Source organism: Leptonychotes weddellii, chromosome 5 (genome assembly GCF_054177405.1).
Source record: "Leptonychotes weddellii isolate Sample4059 chromosome 5, ASM5417740v2, whole genome shotgun sequence".
Taxonomy (NCBI): Eukaryota; Metazoa; Chordata; class Mammalia; order Carnivora; family Phocidae; genus Leptonychotes; species Leptonychotes weddellii.
The window spans coordinates 59041829-59059631 of NC_138373.1; the positions used below are offsets into that span (position 1 = coordinate 59041829).

Here is a 17803-nt window from a genome sequence, read left to right on the forward strand (position 1 = left end):
GAGAAAAAACATAAGAGCCTAGTGTGTCTGCTTTATTCTTTCTAAAATACGCTATCATTCCTTCTCCCTTGAGGTGTAGAGTAAATGAAGGAAGTAATTAAAGATCTGATGGAAATATTGTTGGAAGTGAAAGTAGTAATTTTTTGTCTTTTTAGTAAACCATCTTTAAGGAAATAAAATCAGAGTTGTGTTTTTATTTTTACTTTTTTTTTTTTTTTTTAAAGATTTTATTTATTTATATGACAGATAGCAAGAGAGGGAACACAAGCCGGGGGGCTTCCTGCTGAGCAGGGAGCTGGGATGTGGGGCTTGATCCCAGGATCCTGGGATCATGACCAGAGCAGAAGGCAGACACTTAACAACTGAGCCACCCAGGCGCCCCTAGAGTTGTGTTTTTAAATTGTGTGCATCTTTTTCTTTCAAAAATGTGAAGGGGTTCCTTTTCTTTTTCCTCCATAATTTCAAAAGTGAGGCATGTTTGTTATTAAAATATAATAGGGAACGTTTTTTAATTCTATGAGCCAGGAACATTTGGGGACATATACTTTTTTGTGTGTGTATATAAATTTGTATAAACACATGTATATGTTTTACATCAAAAATGGGATTATGTTACTGTTTCTAACCTTCTTTTCAGTAGTATTTCAAGGAAATGTTTCTGTGTCAGTTTAGAAATCAATATGTGTTAAATTGCATGGTTTTCCTTTTTTATTTTTTATTATTTTGATGTGCCCTCATTTATAAATAACCCTCTATCCATGGATACTTAGGTGATTTTTAGCCTTTTCCTATTGTCAGCAGTGCTGTGATTTCTATCTTTGCCCACTTATTACTTCCTTAGCCAAATTCCTAGATGTGCAAATGATGAGTCAGTAGGTCGATGTGTGTGTTGAACTATAGTCATGTGTCTCACTTTTTCAGTTTTAAGTAATATTTGAGAAAAACCTTAGCTATATTTCCTTTTATTTTTCCTTAATTGGTCAACTGATTTAAATACTTAAGTGTGGTAGTAATGAAGACATTAAGCCATTTAAGTGCTTAACTTTTTCTATCCAAAAAGTGTTGGCAGAGTTTTCCCATGTGTCCATTGATGTTCATGCTGGGTAAGACCTAAAGCTTTGTAGTTCGTAACTGCCAATAAAAGGGGGGTGGGGGGACTGAAAAGATTTTATATGTTAAAGAGATAAAGGTAGAAAATAGATTTATTTTTTGCACTGTAGCAAATAATGTTATCCAGAACTTGACATTGAAAACTTTATGGATAAAATTTTTAATTTGGTATTACTGCTACTAGATTATTTTCATTGTCTTTAATTTGTGCCTCTCAGAATGATTATTCTGTGCTTAGAGAAACCTTAATTTGGGGTACCTCAGCAGTAGCACTAATGACATTTTGGATTAGGTGATTCTTTGTTGTGGGATGACGTCCTGTGTCATAGGATGTAGAGTATCGTACCTGGCCTCTATATGTTAGAGGCCAGTAGCAGACCTCCTCTCTCCTAGTCGTGACAACCCAAAATGTCTCCATACATTTGCCAGATGTCTTTGTTGTGGGGGTGCGAGTAGAGTCACTGCATTAACTGTGTTTTGTCTAGAGTTGTGAATCCTAGAAAGCTGTTGCAGCTACAGCTTCCTTAGTTTCTGTAATGCTGCTGCCATTTTTCTCCCCCAAAGCTTACAAGTGTTTGAAGAAATACCAGCTTTAATTTTCATCTGAGTAGTACATTTGCTTGATATTCTTTGACTACTCATACAGAACTGAGAGGGATTTTTCTTGGTGTCCAGTTTTTGGTAGTCAAGTGACAGGATTGGTGGGAATTGGGCATGGTATTATTTCTGTTTTATCTGTCCCTAAAAGTTTCTATTGTAGCAGTATTCTTTTCAGGAAGAACTTGTAGAATAAAATTTCTTAAGTTTTTTGTGCATGCAAATTGATAGTTCACTGATGAGTTAATATACAACAGATGTTTGTATTCTACTGTGATGGCTCAATCTATTTGTTCATTTTTTCTTTTAAGGTTTATATATGTGTAATTTATAACACTGAATTTCATTTTTAAGTCAAAAGGCTTTTTTTATTGATACAACTGAAACTTTTTGGCAGTGTCCAGTACGTTTTGTTTAGTGTAACATGTAGGAGTTACGCACTGAAGGTTTGGAAACTGTCTTGTAGTTTAAGCATACTTCCCTCTGTGCTGTCTTGGTCTCTAGGAGGAACCTTGATTTGGAAAAAACTAAAATACTCAACAGGGAGGGCATCCTTTGGTAATATTACTATATATGTGCTTTTGAATCTTAAGATGTTTCTCTACTTTGAAAGTTGTTTAATTTTTAGTTACTGATTAGACTATTACAATTTTGGATAGAGATTTTTCGATAAATATAAATTTTATTATCATGATTATTGAAATTTTCCTTATACTCTTTTTGGAAGCAGCAGTACTTCTGAGGTTTAAATATTTCTGTGACTTTAAATTGGAAGAGGATGTTTTTAGTATAACTGGTAATAGCAAGTAGATTTTTCTGACTATGCTGCCGGATGTAGGCCTTCTATTTTCAGATAGCATTATCTATAACTTGAGTTTATAGCTAACTGGTATTATTAGCATTATCAAAAATATGAACTGATTTACTTATTGAATGCACAGTTGATCATAAATTCAGCCATCCCAAAATGAGGTCATGTAAGCCCTAGGACAGACTACTTTAGAGACCACTGATGAGCTACTTTAGTATTCAGAAAAATCAGGCTAATAAAGCTAATATTCTTTTGCTCTTGAACCACTGTGGATAATTCAGTTATTAGAACCCATGGCCAATATTTTAAAAGAATGGACCATTTGCTTTTCATATTTTTAAAATACTTAAAAGTTTTCATTTGAGTAAAATGTTAGAACTCCACATATATTGTTTTTTTTAATGTTTTGTTTGAACTCAAGTGGTGTGGTTCTAAAGAATCCCCCAAAACTAGTAGCCCACTTGAAATATGAGTATAGATTACTTAGAGTTGAGCTAAAAATCCTCTTTCAGTATTTGGATTTTTTTTTGTTTGTTTAAAGATTTTATGTATTTGAGAGAGAGAGCGCGCATGAGCAGGGGGAGGGGGAGAGGAAGAGGGAGAAGCAGACTCCCCACAGAGCAGGGAGCCCAACGTGGGGCTCGATCCCAGGACCCTGGGAACATGACCTGAGCTAAAACTGCAGACATTAACTGGGCTTGCAGTTCTGTAACAAGGTACAAGTATGTTGCTAAATTAGCTGATGTTAAAGACAGGATTCTAACGTAATCTTTTTTCTTCCCCCTTCCGTCATTCCTACATCTCTTTTTTCGAACTGTGAACTAAAGTGGAAGACAAGCATTCCAGTGATGCCAGTAGTTTGCTCCCACAGAATATTTTGTCTCAAACAAGCAGACACAATGACAGAGACTACAGACTGCCAAGAGCAGAGACTCACAGTAGTTCTACGCCAGTACAGCACCCCATCAAACCAGTGGTTCATCCAACTGCTACCCCAAGCACTCTTCCTTCTAGTCCATTTACGCTACAGTCTGATCACCAGCCAAAGAAATCATTTGATGCTAATGGAGCATCTACTTTATCAAAACTGCCTACACCCACATCTTCTGTCCCTGCACAGAAAACAGAAAGAAAAGGTATGCCATTATTACTAGATGCTGCACGTTGAACTATAGTTTCTGAGTTTTTGATTATATTACATTATCTCCATTAGCTTGAATAAGACTCTTAATTATAAATTCTTTTTAAAGTTTTTTAGAATGTTACTGCATAGATTTAGGTCTAGAGTTAGCCATATTTAGATTTTTTTTCTTTTAATTTTTAATTATGAAGCCTTAGAACTGTTTTTTGCCTTTGACACTTTGAAGTCAAGTGCTTAATTTATAACAGTTAGTAATGGCTTAACTAACTTTTAGCAGAGTCAAAGGACTGTCCCTTCATATTTGTATGAAGTAATTTTTAGTTTTTGTGATAAATGTCATGATGGTTTAGTTTAGATATTGTCTCAATTTTCTGTTAATTAAAATTTGATACGAAGAGAGACATTTTAAAACTTGTTACTTCTGCATAACATGCAACTATTGGTTTCAGTTTGTGAATTAGAAAACTGTTCTGGGCCACAAGATAGAGTCTTAATGTCTGAATTAGAACTTAAATCTGAAGAGAAGTTAACTTTGTGACTCAAATTGTGTTTATCCAGCCCAGTGCTGATAACCATAGCTTGTTAAAAGAGAGAAAAATTGTGGCAACAATTACTTTAGGAGGTAACACATAACAAGCAGAGTGAGGAGATAAGTATATTTGCACAGACCACTCACAATTCTAAGCTTAACACATTATAATGTGTTTTAAGAAATTAAGGAAATTAAAAGGCAATAAGTAAATAAATTATGGGCAGACCCGATAGCAGACTAATTAGCAGATTAGCATAAGTAAATATTGAGAAACTTTTAAATGTCCTTTGGGTTTAGGAGATGCTACAGGGATCTGATGAGTCTTTAAGCTTTTAATCTATTGTCTGATTCATTATTTCACATTGATTTAATTTGCTGACAAAGAGTTCTCATAATTAGATTTCTTTTGCTTCTCATTTCCTATTATGCATGTTTGAATTTCTTCTGTAGTCTTCATTACATATTAAGCCACATGCTTTTATCGTATAGCGCTTAATACGTTATAAACAGGTTGTTCCAAATGTTGTCAGATTCCTCTAAGATGGTTTGTACCAGAATTCATATGTATAAGTCATATTTACCCTGATGCAGAATTAAGTTAGTATTGTAAAGAGAATTCTTGAGAGATGAAATCTAAATTAATACAGTAATTGTTAATGTAGTAGTAGTACTTTCTAAAGGATGTTAACGGTTCTTCAGTTCTTAAATTTTGATTATTTGGTCACAAATTTTATTTTAAAATCCTGGTCAGTTAAAAAAAAAAATCTGATGGCCTTTAAAAAGTCTTTATCTCATTTTATCTCTTGTTCATTTAACTCTTCCTTTTTGAAATTCTTTTCCCTGGCTTCTGGGATACTGCTAGCCTTTTCCTAGTTCTCTTCTCACCCCTTAAATACCAGTATTGTTCAGCTTTTTACTGTGTTTTGTTCTTTTTTTCTTGCTCAGCATGTTCTCTTTTGCTGGGCAGTCTTGTCTACAAAAGTGACTCCCAAGTCTTTATTTATAACTCTTACATATATCTGCTTCCTTTCTATAAGCACTTGGTATGTCCCAAATTCCTCCCTTTCCACACAACTTATTCGCAGGTTCTCAGTAAGTAACTACACTGTCCTCCCAACTCTTTCTTGTTCTTTAGCATTTGTCCCTACCTACCTATCAACAAATCTTGGATTCTGCCTTCTGTATCTTATGTGTATATATCCTTTCTGTGGTTATTGCCACTACCATTATTGAAACTCGGGACATCTCTCTTGAAATAAACCTGTTTATAAATAACTGCTCTGATTCCTTCTACCCAGACTATTCACTTATGGTGGCATCATTATAAAATACAGATTGGATTGTGCTTATTCCTTCTAATAGTTTTCCATTATCTACAGGATAAAATCCATACTTCTTAGTAAGATTATACCAAGTACTTGAGAGTCCGGTTGCAGCCTGTCTGACTAGCTTGATCTCCATCATTTCACTCTTATATTCCTTATAATTCATCTTTTGCAAACTTACACATTTCTTAGCGCATGTTATATTCTTTCTTGTTTTGAGCCTTTGCTGAAAAGAAGGACATGTTCTTTCTTCCATTCTATTGAACTCAGTATCTTTCTTTAAGGCCAGCTCTTATGTCCTTGGGTTCTCAGTGTCAGTTAACCTCTCCCAGTCTTGTCCCAAACACTGGTGCTTATATTTGTTTATTATAGCACTTACCACATTATAATTTTAGTTCATTTAATTAAACTGTTTAGGGTTAGGTGTTAATTACATGTTGAACTTGTTCTCCCTCCAGGCTTCAAGCACCATTCCTGACAAACTTTTTAAATATTAAAAATTAACTGTGTACCAAGCATGGTGCTAAGTATTTAATATATATTTTAGTTTATTTCTTAAAACAACATTGTAAGGGAAGGTGGTGTATCTCTTAGATAAGAACCTGAACATTGCCACTGTTTAAGTACATGATGTTAGAGGCAGTTTCTCTAAAATTCATGTTATCTCCATAAAACTATAGGTAATGAAAGACACAATCAAATCTGTATTAATTTGGACTCCAATAATTCAAAATTCCTAACAAATGATAGATGAGTCAATTTTAATTCTACAAAGTATGTTTGCTAATCACAAACTTTACCTAGAATTTCTGTATATAATAATTTTAAACTTAAACAGGAAAAGACTTGATTACCTTGCGATTGACTATTGAAATAGGGAAAATTGTATAATCTTTCAAAGTACTCCTTACAGATGAATGAAGGCAATATTGTTTTTTTAAATTGTATAACAATTTGAATCTTTTCAGATTGTTTACCAGTTAGTCTAAATTTGTGAAGTGTCCATTAATTTGAAATACATTTTTTTCCTCAATGGAGACATTCATGTTATTCAAGTTAAGCTTCCTGTTGACTCTTCTTATCAATATAGTGATTTCCTTGTTTGATTTTTCCTTAACATAATTTATATTAAAAGGTTGATGGTTGGGTAAGCTCAGACTCTTCAGACTTTTGGTTGTAAGTGCTAATAGTATAGCTAAGCTCTATCTGGGGGTGTCAGTGGTAGGATGCTGTAATAAATACGAGAGCAAGGTCTTTGTCATTGTGAACCGTTGCTCTATTCCTAGTTCTTGACAAAATAATAGGCAGTCAGTAAGTATTTACTGTAGATGGATAAATAACTGAAAGAATGGTAATGAGTGTGTTAAAGATTGGGGAAGCACCTGCAGTGGTCATGGTTTTAAAAATGTATTTGGAGAAAAAGAAGAGGATTACATTTGTTGTGAATCTAATTAAAGGATACCAGCAATAGATTTAGATCTGTTTAATGCCAGCGTGCCTTTAAAGAAAAAAAACCTAAGATAAATTCAGTCTGTGCTTGCTTGAATAGAGTGTGGAGAATCTGAAGCTCTCGTTTTTTGTAGGGAATAATCCTGGTGTTAGGTAGGGTGAAACAAGGTTAGGTATCCTATATTTGTTTTAGGGTAACATTTGAACATCTTTTGGCAAGATTACTCTATTGGACAACGATAAAACAAAGTAAAAGAGACAGTGGTGTGCTTAAAAACCTAAAACTTGATTTTTATCAGTTGGCATACTATTAGCCAACCAACCTTCCTTCCTTTCTCTTTCTTTCTCTCTTTCTCTCTCTCTCTTTCTCTTTCTTTCTTTCTTTCTTTCTTTCTTTCTTTCTTTCTTTCTTTCTTTCTTTCTGCTTTCTTTCGAGAGCAAGAGAGGGAGTGTGAGTGGGGGGGAGAGGGAGGGAGAGAGAATCTCTAGAAGACTTTTCGCATGTCTCAGAGCCCGACAAGGGACTTGATCTCATGACGTGAGCCGAAACCAAGAGTCAGGAAGCTCAACGGACTGAGCCATCCAGGTGCCTCTGCCTTCCCATATCCCCCCATTGACCATTCTAAATTGTTACTATTCTACCCTCCCTTCCAGATTCATGAAATGACAAAATAGGCAGGAGACCATTACTTTGGCCAAATGACTGCCAGAGTCAGAAGAGTTTAATGACCTTAGTTATTAATGCAAGTTTATTTAGTAATTTATTAGAGTTATGATTTATTAGCATAGATAAACTTGAAAAGTAAAACAAAATAACCAAAGCAGCAGACGTTTGCTAATCTTCTGAGGGCTAGCATGTATCTAAATATTTTAGTGGTTACACAGTTCCACACTCAATCTAATGGGAGGGGGGATTAGTCATTCATTAACATGAGGTGTGAGTTAATCACTTGGAATAAACTTCCCTTTTATATTTTGATGGTATCTATAGATTTGAATGAACCTGAAGACTTCATATGCATTAAGGCAGTAGCCTCTTAAAGCCAATGTAGAAGGTCATTAACTAGCTTTAATAGGCCATGTTCAGCTCTCCCTCTATTGCTTTGCTTTATAATAATTTTTAAGATTACTAAGTATTCATGGAAATTAGGAAAACTGGCCACAGAGATAGTGACTCAAATTTTGTTGAATAACCGAATACACTAGTGGAAGAATTTAGTCTGTTTTAGTCAATAAGTTTAAAATTATGTTAGTCAACCTAAGATGGCACTTTGAACAGTGAGACGGGAAATAGCTGTGATGAAAGAATATTAGAAAATACTGTTTATAATTTGAGGGGTAGAGGAGGGCTTTTTTTTTTTTTAAAGATCTTACTTATTTATTTATTTGACGGAGAGAGAGAGAAAGCAGGAGCAGGGAGGAGGGGCAGAAGCAAAGGGAGAAGCAGGCTCCAGGGAGCCCGATGTGGGACTCCATCCCAGGACCCTTGGATCACGATCTGAGCCGAAGGCAGCCTCTTAACCAACTGAGCCACCCAGGCACCCAGGGGAGGGCTTTTTAAATCAAGACCCAAAATGCATTTGCCTTTAAAAAAAATGTTGATAGATTTAAACATGTAAGACATTTAAAACTCTCTGACAGAGATAAGGTTTGAAAGACACATCTCAAATTGGGAGAACATACTTGTAACATATGTAACAGTATGTTATAGATACATTAAGAATACATCAAAACAATAGGAAAAAGACAATCCAGTAGAAAAATGAGCAACAGATAGGAATAAGCAGTTTATAGAAGAGGAATTTAAGATTGCCAGCCTTGGTTTACAGTTACAAAAGTTAGAATGAATCAAAGACCTAAACTTAGGAGCTAAAACTATAAAACTCTCGACAAAAACAGGTGAAAATTTTTATGACATTGGATTTGGTTGTGATTTCTTAGAAGTGACACAAAAACCACAGGCAACAAAGGGAAAAATAGGTGAACTGGACTTCATCAAAATTAAAACTTTTGTGCATCAGAGGGCACTCTAGAGTGAAAAGACAACCCACAGAATGGGAGGAAGTAAATTGTAAATCATGTATCTAATAAGGGATTAATATCCAAATATATGAAATCCTGTAACTAAACAATTAAATGAAACAGCCTAGTTCAAAAATCTGCAAAGGACTTGAATAGACATGTTCTCCAAGGCCAGGCAGTAAGCACATGAAAAGGGGTTTAACATCGGGGAAAGCATATCAAAACTACAATAAAATAACATTTCACATCCTTAGGATGACTATTACAAAAACAGCAATGAAAATAAGGGTTTTTGAGGATGTTAGACCCCTTGTACAGTGCTTGTAAGAGTGCAAAATGATGCAGCTCCTATGGAATACCGTTTAGCAGTTCCTCAAAAAATGAAACATAGAATTACCATAGGATCAACCAATTTTTTGCCTAGGTATATAACCAAAAGAATTGAAAGGGAATCAAACAGGTGTTAATACACTGATGTTTGTACCAGTTTTATTTACAATAGCCCAAAGTTGGAAACAGTCCAAGTGTCCCATCAGCTGATGGACAATAAATAAATAAAATGTGTTATTACTCAGCCTTAAAAAGGAATGAGATTCTGACACATGTTGCTGCAACATAGTGAACCTTGAAGACCTTAGTATAAGTGAAGTAAGCCAGACACAAAAGGACAAATGTTATTCCACTTAATATGCAGTACTTAGAATGGGCAGATTCATAGAGACAGAAGGTAGAATAGTGGCTACTAGGGAGTGGGATGATAAGGAGCGCCCTTGTTTAATTGGTTACAGAATTTGGAGAGACGAAAAAATTTTGGAGAGAGATAGTGGGGATGTTTGCACAGTAATGTGTAAATACTTAATGCCCCTGAGTTGTAAACCTAGAAATGGTTAAAATGGTAGGTTTTATGTTACGTGCATTTTAACAGGGTAAAAATTTTCAAGAGAAAGATTATCAGTGTATATTGGAAATTAAGATTAAAATAAGATTTTTCACCCTTGAGCTTAGTGACCATTACCAGTTGAATATGGGGAAGGACAATTGGTGGGAGTAAGTTGGTTATTGCAGGAATCACTTTTTAATAAAATCTGTTAAGAGTTGCAAAATATGTTTATCCTTTATATGTATTATCATAAAGATTTCCTCGGTTGAACAAAAAGCAAGTTGCAAAAATATATCTTAATATATTTTACATCAGCACCATACTTACGTACCTTTGTAAATGCATAGTAAAGGTTCTGGGTGTATATATGATTTAACATATTCATGAATTGTCAAAAATAAGTGAAAGTCGCAGATTATATACCAGGTGCTGTCACCTAGCTACCTTATTACAGTTTTTTTTCCTACTACATTTGAATACTTTGTTTCCTTTGTAACTTCTCCATGTCCTCATCTTCAGTATAATACCACTACTACAAAATAGAACAAAACAGGCTGCCCTTGTTGCATCAGTGATTTGAGCTTTGTTCACCTGTCCCTTTGAATATTATTACAGCAACTGTCTAAGCATCAGAGGAAATTGATTAAAAATGCAATATAGTACTTTTTACTTTTTAATTGCAGTGTCTTTTTAGATCTTATTGTAGATCTAAAAGGAATTATTTGGCATACCAAAAAAATGTAGGTCAGAAATGGATTTTTACTTCGGTTTATACTCTTGGATACTTTGAATGGGTGCCTAGAATTAGAAGAGGTGAATATTACTTTAAGTCTTAAAGAGTCAGGGTATAGTAACAGATTTCTATTTGATTTATATGTGACGTTTAGTCTCTGGTAGGTTACGCCCCCTACTGGTAAGCATTGGAAATATAAATGAATAATTCATATTCACAAGCATAAAGGGAAAGTTTTGTCAAAGAGTATATACAAAAAAATCAGAGGATAGCCTATTTTAAAGCTCATATTAAAGAGTTGGTTAGAAGTCTGTAAGTCTTAGAAATGTCAAATGGGAAAGTGACTTAGTTTATTTAAGTTTAAAATAGGTTAGGTAAGACTGAAAAATGCTCAAAGGAAGCTAGGTTTTTTAATGCTTGGGAAAGTTTGCATTTAAAGACTGAGACTGGAGGGTGATATTCTTTAAAAGTGGAAGAGCCTATAGAAATGGCTTTGTAATACAAAATACTACATTTATTCCCTTATGTACATTTAATTCTGTCTTTAACTATTTTCAAAGGTCCAAGTTTTTGTTTATGTTTAGTTTGATACAAATTTGTATAAGCACGTTGTTAAGTATATTAGCCTTACTTCCTAACAGATTCCAGATCAAAAGGTTTCAGGTAAATAGAATTGTTAATTAAAATTAAATATCTATATAGAAAAAAAGTGTATTTGATGACTGTTTCCTTTCTGTGTTTTTTAAAAAAAAGGAAGAGAGGTTTAGTATTTTATAAGATTATTTAAAATAAGCCTACATAAGTTAAATTTATCTCTAAGACTATATATAGTTACCTTTATGAAAATAGCATAAAGTAAGCTGTTAATTGTCTGTTTTGTCAGTTATTTATGGATGGAAACCTTAGGCTTTCCTCCCCATTATCCTAAGTTCTAAACCTAGAGGTTAAGAGGGAGAGCACATGTACATGAACCTGGGCCTTTATTGCAGAATCAGGCACCCATTCAACAAGTACATGTTGATGCCATCTTGGTGCCAAGTCCTATTTTGTTACCAGAGCTACAGAGGTAAATACAAGAAAATCCCTCTCCTGAAGAAATTCAAGTTCTAATAGAAGGGAAAGATAATAAACTATATAATAGAAGATGTTGGGCAATATAATAGATCTGTGTTAGGGCACTCAGAACACAGAGGAGAGGTACCCAACCAGTACCTTGCTTTTGTAATATTTTAATGGTAAAACTAAAACTGCCTTTTAGCATTTTATATTTGTATTATTAAACTCAATATGTTGTTCTCAGTTATACATGTAGATTGAGGTAAGTAATAAGTAAAATGTTTAACATGTAACATGCTTTGGAAGGGCATTTGTATGGATGTGTCTTTTAGGGAGATGAGGTGAGTGGAGCCATTATTTAAAATAGTGTGGAAATACTTACATGAAGAATCTAAAAAACAAAACCAGGCTTACAGATACAGAGCACAGATTGGTGGTTGCCTGGGGGGAAATGAGTGAAGGAAGTTAGAAGGTGCAAACTTCCAGTTATAAAATAAAGCATGGGGATGTGATGTGCAGTGTGGCAACTGTGTGGTTAATAATACTGTTGCATATTTGAAAGTTGCTAAGAGACTAAAATCTTGAAAGTTCTCATCACAAGAAAAAGAATTGTGTAACTATGTTTGGTGATTATTTCACAGTATATACAGATAACAGTGCTGAACACCTGAAACTAATAATGTTGTATGTCAGTTATACCTCAGTAAGAAAATAGTATGCTGAGGACCTGCCTTGGAAAAAAGGTTTAGCACTTTCCTGTCTTGCATCTTATCCTTAATTCCACTCACTCCTGTATGTTTGTGCTGTGCTGCTTTATTTTGTTTTGGTTTTGTTTCTTTTGGTTTTTAATGTTAAAAGCAACCTTGGAAGCTCTCTAATCTATTTTTTCAAAAATCAGCAAGGGATGTCAGAATCACCCATAGAATTCTTAGAAGTTCAACATATGCTTGGACCTCCCAAGCTCATTAGGAGTGGAGGCCAGTATCTGTTTTGTTTTGTTTATAGATGATTCTGATACATATTCTGTTGAAAACTAATACTCAAAATCAAACCTTTTAATAGAAAAATTCTGGCCTTTAGATAAAGAGGTTACCTGTTCAGGGGTCTCATAGATAGTAAGTAGTACCAACTGGTTTCCATACTACTCTTCAGTGATCTCTCACAAAACTTCAGAAGAAACTTAAGGTAAACTTATTAGAACTAGGAGTTAAGGATATTTAGTTTTTGTTACTTTATTTCTTTATAGTGATAAGTATTAGTTTCCTATTTTGGGGTGTTTCCTTTTCTTGGATTGAAGCAGCACTGACGAGTTTTTAAGCTGTGCTAATTTTTCAAATCTGTGGGTAGATTTAGCAGCATCAAAATACATTTGAAAACAGTTAACACCTTCTCCATCTCCTATCATTAAAAACAGAAGAAAGCAACAATAAAAGTAACAAAAAGAGTAGGGATCATTTCAGAGGTATGTAAGTACTAATTTGATTGTTCATGCAGAAAGTAAAAATACAGAACTTGTTTCATTTTATACATTAATCAAGAAGGCCCCTAAGCTATATATCCCCTAAGCTGACCCTTAGGGAATATGATCCTGGAGAATACTGCTACTGTCGTCTCTAGTTACCCCATAAAATGCAGTAACTGACAGGTTTACGCAGGGAAAATCTTTATTTCATTCAAGTTTCTGTATACTTGTCTATGAATCCAGAACCGCAAAGTTGAACATATCAGCAGACTGAATAACCCTCCTTTAAAATGCGTGCCATCCAAAAATTCAGATGTCTTACACTTTATAAGTTTTGATCATAGTTGATCAGCATAGCCATGAAATATATTTTAAAGCAGCTGTGAGGTCCTTACTTCAGAGGCCTATTGCCCCTAGTTGTTTCGACTATTACAGTGGTGGTATAAAAAGGCTGATAGAGGAGTCCTTTTTTAGTAAGTTTGCTTGTAATTCTCAGCTTCTGTGGGGACGTGAAGACTAATGAATGTTTAGTTCTTAGAATTGGAATTGAGGATTTACAGTTATTAGGTAGCAGTGTTGTAATACTCAAATGCAGTGTGCCTGGAACTTTTATACATCATAATAGCAGTCTTAATTTGGGTTATATAATGTATATATGAATTTGAAAATCTTCAAGAAATGGGTGTATATGAGAAATTAAAGATACTTTAGCAAATCTTCATCATATTTAGTCTTTAGGCCAATACTGTAAGAATATGTATGAACATCTTGAATAGTTGAGTCTTAATGTTTTTACCCAGAGGTTCTGTTTCTTTTTTCTTCCATTAAAGTTACTGTATTAGTAAAATTCCATGGTACGAAAATACAGTTCGTGTTCATCTTTCTGTTGGTGGACATTTAGGTTTTTTAGTTTTGTGCTAAAATAAAAACAAGCATAGTATTATAAAAATTGTTGAATGTTTCTCCCAATTTACATACATCATAGTTTCTCTAAGGGTATTATACATAAGGAGAATTACTGGGTCATCAAGTGTGTGCATCTCCAGATTTCTTAGATAATGCCAGATTATTCTGCCATGTGGTTATATCAATTTAGTCTCCACCAGAAATGTTAAGTTCCTGCTACACCTTCTCAATTTTTGATATTGTCAGATTTTTAAAGTTTTTGTCATTCTGGTGAGTGTAAAAGGATATCCTGTTGATTTAAATTCACATTTTTCTGATTATCAGTGAGGTTGATCATTAGTTTTTTCTAAAACCATTCAGTTTACTTCTGTGAAATGTCTTTACTTCATGTCTTTTGTTCATTTTTCTATCGTGTGGGTTGTCTTTTCTGATTTATAGAAGTTCCTTAAAAGTACTTTGGTTATCAGTGCTTTGAATGTAATTGGTTTGCTTTTTGTAATTTTCTGCATCTAGGTGTCAAAGATACCTTCCTGTTTTTGTCTACTAGTTGTAAAGATTTTAAACATATATACAGACATTTAATCTACCTTAAATTGGTTTTGTTTTAAATACAAGTTTTCATACTGGCAAGACACATTTCACTAGCTGTGTTCTTTTTCTTCATGAATTTTATGGCTGTACTGGCCCTTAACCTTTTTCAAATAATAGAATCAACTTGTCAAATGATGCCAAAAATGCTGTTGGGGTTTTCATCACAATTGCATTGACTCTACTATGTACATAATTTGCAATGACAGCTTTCAAATAATGATAATTTTCCATGCAAGTTTTATACTTTTTTTTGAATATAGGGTATTATGGGTGAGGTTGCTATTTAAAAAGGATCCTTTTTAGTGCTCATAATTTTTAAATGCTACAAACAGAGCTAGGTGCTTCAGATTACGTACTTTCCTTTTGTAATTAAATATATAATCTGGAAACTCAGTTGTTAAGTATAAAAATTCATAGTCTCATTTATCTACTCCCCTTAGCCCATTCTGGAGGTGCTCACCATGGTGCCAATCCTGATTTCTTTTCAGGCCATTGTCATGTTTGGGACGGCTATTACTGTGATCATAAACATTTTCACCTTAAATTAAGTCCAAGAGAATTGTATTGTCCCTTTATCCTAATAGAAGCTTATTTGAACATGTAGTTAATACGTAACTGTGTTTGAAACAGTATTACTAGTAAACAGAACATGGTACTTTTAGAACCAGACATGAATATGGTTGAATCACTGCTTTACCAGGTTTTGTGATTTCAAGCAAGTTACATATTCTTGTTCAGAGAACTTTTCTCACCTATGAAATTGGGATATAAAAATGCCTACCTCATTATTGTAATCAGGCAAATATTTACTGAGCCCCCTCTGTGCTACCTTGGTAAAATTAAATGAGGTCACTTGAATTAGGTGTTTGGCACATGAAAGTTGACCTTTTGATGTTGGTTCGAGTTTCCTCTATTCGAGTAATTTTTTTCAGCCTTGTTACCTCCTTTTTACTTAGAGTCAACACCAGGAGACAAATCTGTATCACATTCTTGCACAACTCCTTCCACATCTTCTGCCTCTGGACTGAATCCCACATCTGCACCTCCAACATCTGCTTCAGCAGTCCCTGTTTCTCCTGTTCCACAGTCACCAATACCTCCATTACTTCAGGACCCAAACCTTCTTAGACAGCTGCTTCCTGCTTTGCAAGCCACGCTGCAACTTAATAATTCTAATGTGGACATATCCAAAATAAATGAAGGTAAATTTTCGTAGTTAACAGTTTTTTTTAATTCATTTGTATTGTGCAGAATTATGTGATTAGTAAAATCCCCAGTTTAGGAATGATCTTTGTTTCATTTTGAAATTCACATTTGAGCTTCATTCTTTTACATTTATATCCCCCATTGTTTAAGGCCTTTGGTATTGTAATTGAGTTACCAATACTTGGATTTTTCTGTATTTTTTTAAGACTTGGCTTTGTACCTGGTAGTTACTGGAAATAAGCTGTTCTGTTTGCGTAATATGTATGGTAAATTTTTTTTAAGTTAAAAAACAGAGCATTTTCCAAAACTGATATAAAAACACTTGAATTCTAGCATATTTCAAAAAACCTCTTGTATATGGGTAAATCATTATTTGGAGTATTAAAAATAGGCTAATTACTCAAAGTAGGAATTCAGGTAGTTCCTTCTTAGAATACTTGAAAAAAAATTTGAGATGGGAGATAATGGTTAACATTTTTATGTTTTTCCTAGTTAATTGCATTGTTAATTCCAACTTTGCTTTTCAGTATGCTACTAAATTACTTACGGGAGCCACCTCAAAGAAGTCTGAATAAAAGTGCATGTAGTTTTAATTCACAAGCCATTCAAATAGTCTTAAGAGCATTGCAAAATTTTGTTTAGAATAGTCGATTTTGACTTGTGTACATTGTCACATAATATATTTAACAGTAGTGTTAAGTGGTTAAGTTCTTCCTTTATCTTAAAAATGGAGCTATTTCAGGCTAGTTGGTCAATAATTCTGGGGGTTTTTTTGTACTTTTCTGCATTTTGATTTTATTCTTTTAAGGAAACTATGCCATTCTCCTACATGATAGGTACATGTTTTCCTAGGGAAAGTGGGGCTTTTAAACAGTTTATAAAGAGATGATAGCATAAGAAATGTCAATAATAAAAGATCTTGTGCTCTGAAAATACATGATGTTCTTAAATTACCTAGCTTTTTAATGTCTGTTTTTAAAAGGTTGTTGTTGCAGGGTTTGAGTGGTCAGCTTGTCTAATAAAGCATTTGCATGAAATAGCTACCATTTATCCAGTTAGTTCCATGTAACCTACTAAGCCCTTTAGGTATCAGTGAATAGGTTTCAGGCATAATCAGAAATTCCAGGGGATGCCTGGGTGGCTCAGTCATTGGGCATCTGCCTTTGGCTCAGGTCATGATCCCAGAGTGCTGCGATCGAGCCCCGCATTGGGTTCCCTGCTCAGCCATTTTATTACTCCTATCTTCTAGATTTCTGTTTTGAGAGTTCCAGTTTGAAACACTGCAGTTTCCCCTGGGGGTTTTTTGAGTTTTCAAGTTGTTACTAATACCGTGATATGCCTCTTGTGTTTTTATTTTAATTTAAGATATGTTTTTAGTTCTTACAGCAGCTGTGACACAAGCCTCATTGCAGTCTATAATTCATAAGTTTCTTACTGCTGGACCATCTGCTTTCAACATAACTTCTTTGATTTCTCAAGCTGCTCAGCTCTCTACACAAGGTATTGATTTTCTTAGGTATCGCGAGAATTATATATTGATTTGGAGGGGGATTCATAGCAAATTTTTTTTTAGTCTTTGAAGAGATTAGCTATAATGATTTGATGTTTGATTTTTTTTTTAACACCGGTATTTACAGTATTTTTTTTGAGATGAGGCAAGCATTGACATTTATCTTGCAGTATTGCCATTAAATCTGTAATATATATTTACTTCAGAATTTGTCAGTGAAATAGTTTACTCCATAAACTGGTATGTCCTCAATCTTTGTGAAACATTGAATATATTTTGAGTTGAAGTTTGGTTCAGGCTTGATGTTTGGTGGTTTTTGACCAGAGGATACAGAAATGCTCAAGTCCTTTCTTAAATTAGCTATTCCTCTTTTTCTGTGAAAGCATCCAATGGAAAGAGACCTACATGGGAACAAAGGAGAAATGAAAGGGTCACTTGGACTTGTCCCCCAGCCCCAGTTCAGAAAACTGAT

General features: G+C 34.2%; 1 protein-coding gene and 1 long non-coding RNA gene across 4 annotated transcripts in view; both read left to right on the forward strand.

Annotated features, from left to right (window-relative positions):
• The window catches only part of WAC (WW domain containing adaptor with coiled-coil), an 84654-nt gene that overhangs the window by 55393 nt on the left and 11458 nt on the right, over positions 1-17803 (forward strand). For 2 of the 3 annotated variants that reach the window (XM_081820785.1, XM_081820786.1), the window contains exons 6-8: positions 3346-3654; positions 15572-15817; positions 17199-17321. In XM_081820785.1, the coding sequence (XP_081676911.1) occupies positions 3346-3654; positions 15572-15817; positions 17199-17321 (678 nt within the window). The remainder of the gene's footprint in view (positions 1-3345; positions 3655-15571; positions 15818-17198; positions 17322-17803) is intronic. The other variant, XM_081820787.1, reaches the window with a different exon arrangement.
• Positions 3661-14533, forward strand: LOC145721676 (uncharacterized). Its single transcript, XR_014145510.1, has 2 exons — positions 3661-13370; positions 13506-14533. It is a non-coding gene; the product is annotated as an uncharacterized LOC145721676 (long non-coding RNA).